This window comes from Montipora capricornis, chromosome 6 (genome assembly GCF_036669925.1).
Source record: "Montipora capricornis isolate CH-2021 chromosome 6, ASM3666992v2, whole genome shotgun sequence".
NCBI lineage: Eukaryota > Metazoa > Cnidaria > Anthozoa > Scleractinia > Acroporidae > Montipora > Montipora capricornis.
The window spans coordinates 18351379-18353878 of NC_090888.1; the positions used below are offsets into that span (position 1 = coordinate 18351379).

The 2500-nt window shown below is 42.4% G+C and overlaps 1 protein-coding gene across 1 annotated transcript in view; it reads left to right on the top strand.

Moving 5' to 3' along the window:
* LOC138051675 (peroxisomal membrane protein PEX14-like) overlaps window positions 1-2500 on the top strand; it is a 15168-nt gene that overhangs the window by 10952 nt on the left and 1716 nt on the right. The window contains exon 11 of the mRNA XM_068897931.1: window positions 2390-2500. This exon is cut by the window's right edge and continues 98 nt beyond it. Within this exon, the coding sequence (XP_068754032.1) occupies window positions 2390-2500 (111 nt within the window). The remainder of the gene's footprint in view (window positions 1-2389) is intronic.

Genomic DNA, 2500 nt, shown 5'->3' on the forward strand with positions numbered 1-2500 from the left:
ATTCTTTTGGGGTAGGTAATAAAGATGACACATAAACAAATTTCGGAATTAATAGCTATTACACGGTAGGTGTCAGAACCGACATTAAAAGTTAAACAGTTAGCGCTGTACGAGGCTTAGATTTCGATTTCCAGAGTGCTTCGGTCTCGAGCCGTGGGCTCCTTGCGCTTTGGTCTTTGTTTTCAATATCATCACTGTCATCAGTACAACATACATGTGTAATTATTAAAACAGACTATTCAATCAAAAGACAGGATTGTGAGTGGGGTTTCATTAAGGCTTTGTACTTGTAGGAGGAGTTTTGCAGCCGGACAGTTATCGTACTTTTAGCATAAGAAAGCAGAGATGATTATTTTCGGTAAAGGAGAGCAACGAAATGGCTGTTTTCGATCCACTCGGTTCTGTTTTTAACGGTCCACTCGTGATTGCATCATGGGTAATAAGGGCAAGATGGAGAGAAATTCAAAGGTTTGTAAGAAAGTTCAAAACGATGAAAATTAGTCATGATATGCAATTTTGGGTTTTCATATTTTCAAAAACAGAAGATATGCACTCAGAGGTGCTGCAGAATAAATTTGGAGAGAATGGTTATTGTATAAATCATTTTATTAAAGAGAGTTTCTGCCATACATTTCCTTTAATTCCAAAGGCACAAAATTACAGAGAATGCATGGAGACAACAAAGGCAATATTTTGGAATTCCAAAGAACGGATAGTCTAGTTCATCTCAGAGGTTATTTTCAGTGGTTTATGAAGGCGAAAGTCTATAAAGTAGAGTCATGCATAGTATATTTTGCTTTGAATCAAAGGCACCCAACGAGAATACAGTTCTAAACAACTTAAATATAGCTTTGTTAAACATATTTTAGTATTTCAACGGTAGATATAGGCATGTTTTTATCCCCTAAAAAGTTTTCATCTGTTCGGATTTCCTGGCTGAAATTCTAGTGATCCGAAAATTATAGGGATCAAAACTTACCTTGTCGAAAATTTCAGCCAGAAAAAAGGCTCCAAAAAATTCTAGGTGACCTTTTTAGGGTAAAAATCCGTTTAAAATGGGCAATTATACCATTTTTTAGATGGTCGAAAATCCTAGGACAGACAGGCAAGCAAGAAATTTTACAACAAATGATCTGGAAATTCTAGGCAATATTGGTTTCTCCGAACAGATATATAACAGAAATTAACGCCTGCGTCGCTAGTGGAGGGTAGGTGCCCAGGAAGCCTGGGGGCTGAAACCGAAGTCACATCCCCAAGGCGCTAGAACACCCGACTGGCCTGCCCAACCCGCAACCAAGCCACGAGCCCCCCGCGCCAGGCCCCCCTAAGGCACCCGTCACACTTGAGCCAGATAGCTCAGTGGAAACAAAAATAAATAAAGAAAGAAAGAACAATACAAAAAAAAAAAGAACACAAAAAAAAAGGAATACAAGAAAAAAAGAACAGCACCCACAAAAAAAAAAGGGGGGGATAGGGAGGGAACACTGAGAACCACTAAACTCCTGATCCGACTCACAACGCCACGCCAACAGAGCAACAAACACGCTGCAAGCACATTGGACAACAACGCATGCACTACGCAGGAATACCGCTGAACCATGTCAGCCCCAGGGCTCCCACAACCTAAAGAGTGCTGCAAACGCTACAAAAACGCATAAAAAACGCTAACAAACGCCTGCAAGGCGCTACTGACCGGACTAGCTCCCGGTCGTGAACCATGTAACTATAACAAACGCTACAGAACGCACCAAAACGCTGAACAACGCTACCAGACGGCCAAGACACTAACAACCGCCTGCAAAACACTACTGACCAGACTAGCTCCTAGTCGTTAACTATGTTAAATTTCATTTAACTATATACAGTCGTTGGGTTCCCTTGTTGAATTTCCATACAAACCTTTGAATTTCCCGCCATGTTGCCCTGATTACCCATGATGCAATCAGGAGCGTGAACTCGTTTATATCATAGGGCCCCGTATACTGTATCTTTGAGAGGCGCCGTGAGACCTGTTGTTAATGTAACTATAGGTGTGATAGTAAATGGGGTAATGAGCCCGTGAAAAAAGATGATAAACTAGGTGCTTGGCAGCGGGCGTTCGAAAGGACAGCTGACGAAACACTAACTTTTTGACACGTCGTCTAAGAACTGACAAGATAAGCGAACTGCGTAGCTCCTCAGGCGTTGCAGATTGTAAGTTAGAATCCAAGCTGGGACTCTGATTTCAGTTGTTCTTTCACCCGTTGCCAATTCTCTTTGTATTTACCGGGCCAATTGGAGGCCGGGCTACTTTAGCTGACCCCAGAGCTCCTCTGAGCTGACCCTAGAGACCACAACCTCGGTATGCGAACGAGATTACAATGTTTTTTGTTTTTTTTTTTTTTTGCAGGAAACAGTTTCCTTCACCCATGGTTGGCTCGACCCCAGCGGCACCTCCGAGCATTCCAGCATGGCAGCGTACAGTTACGTCAACGGAACGAACTAGCACGACATCCTCGCT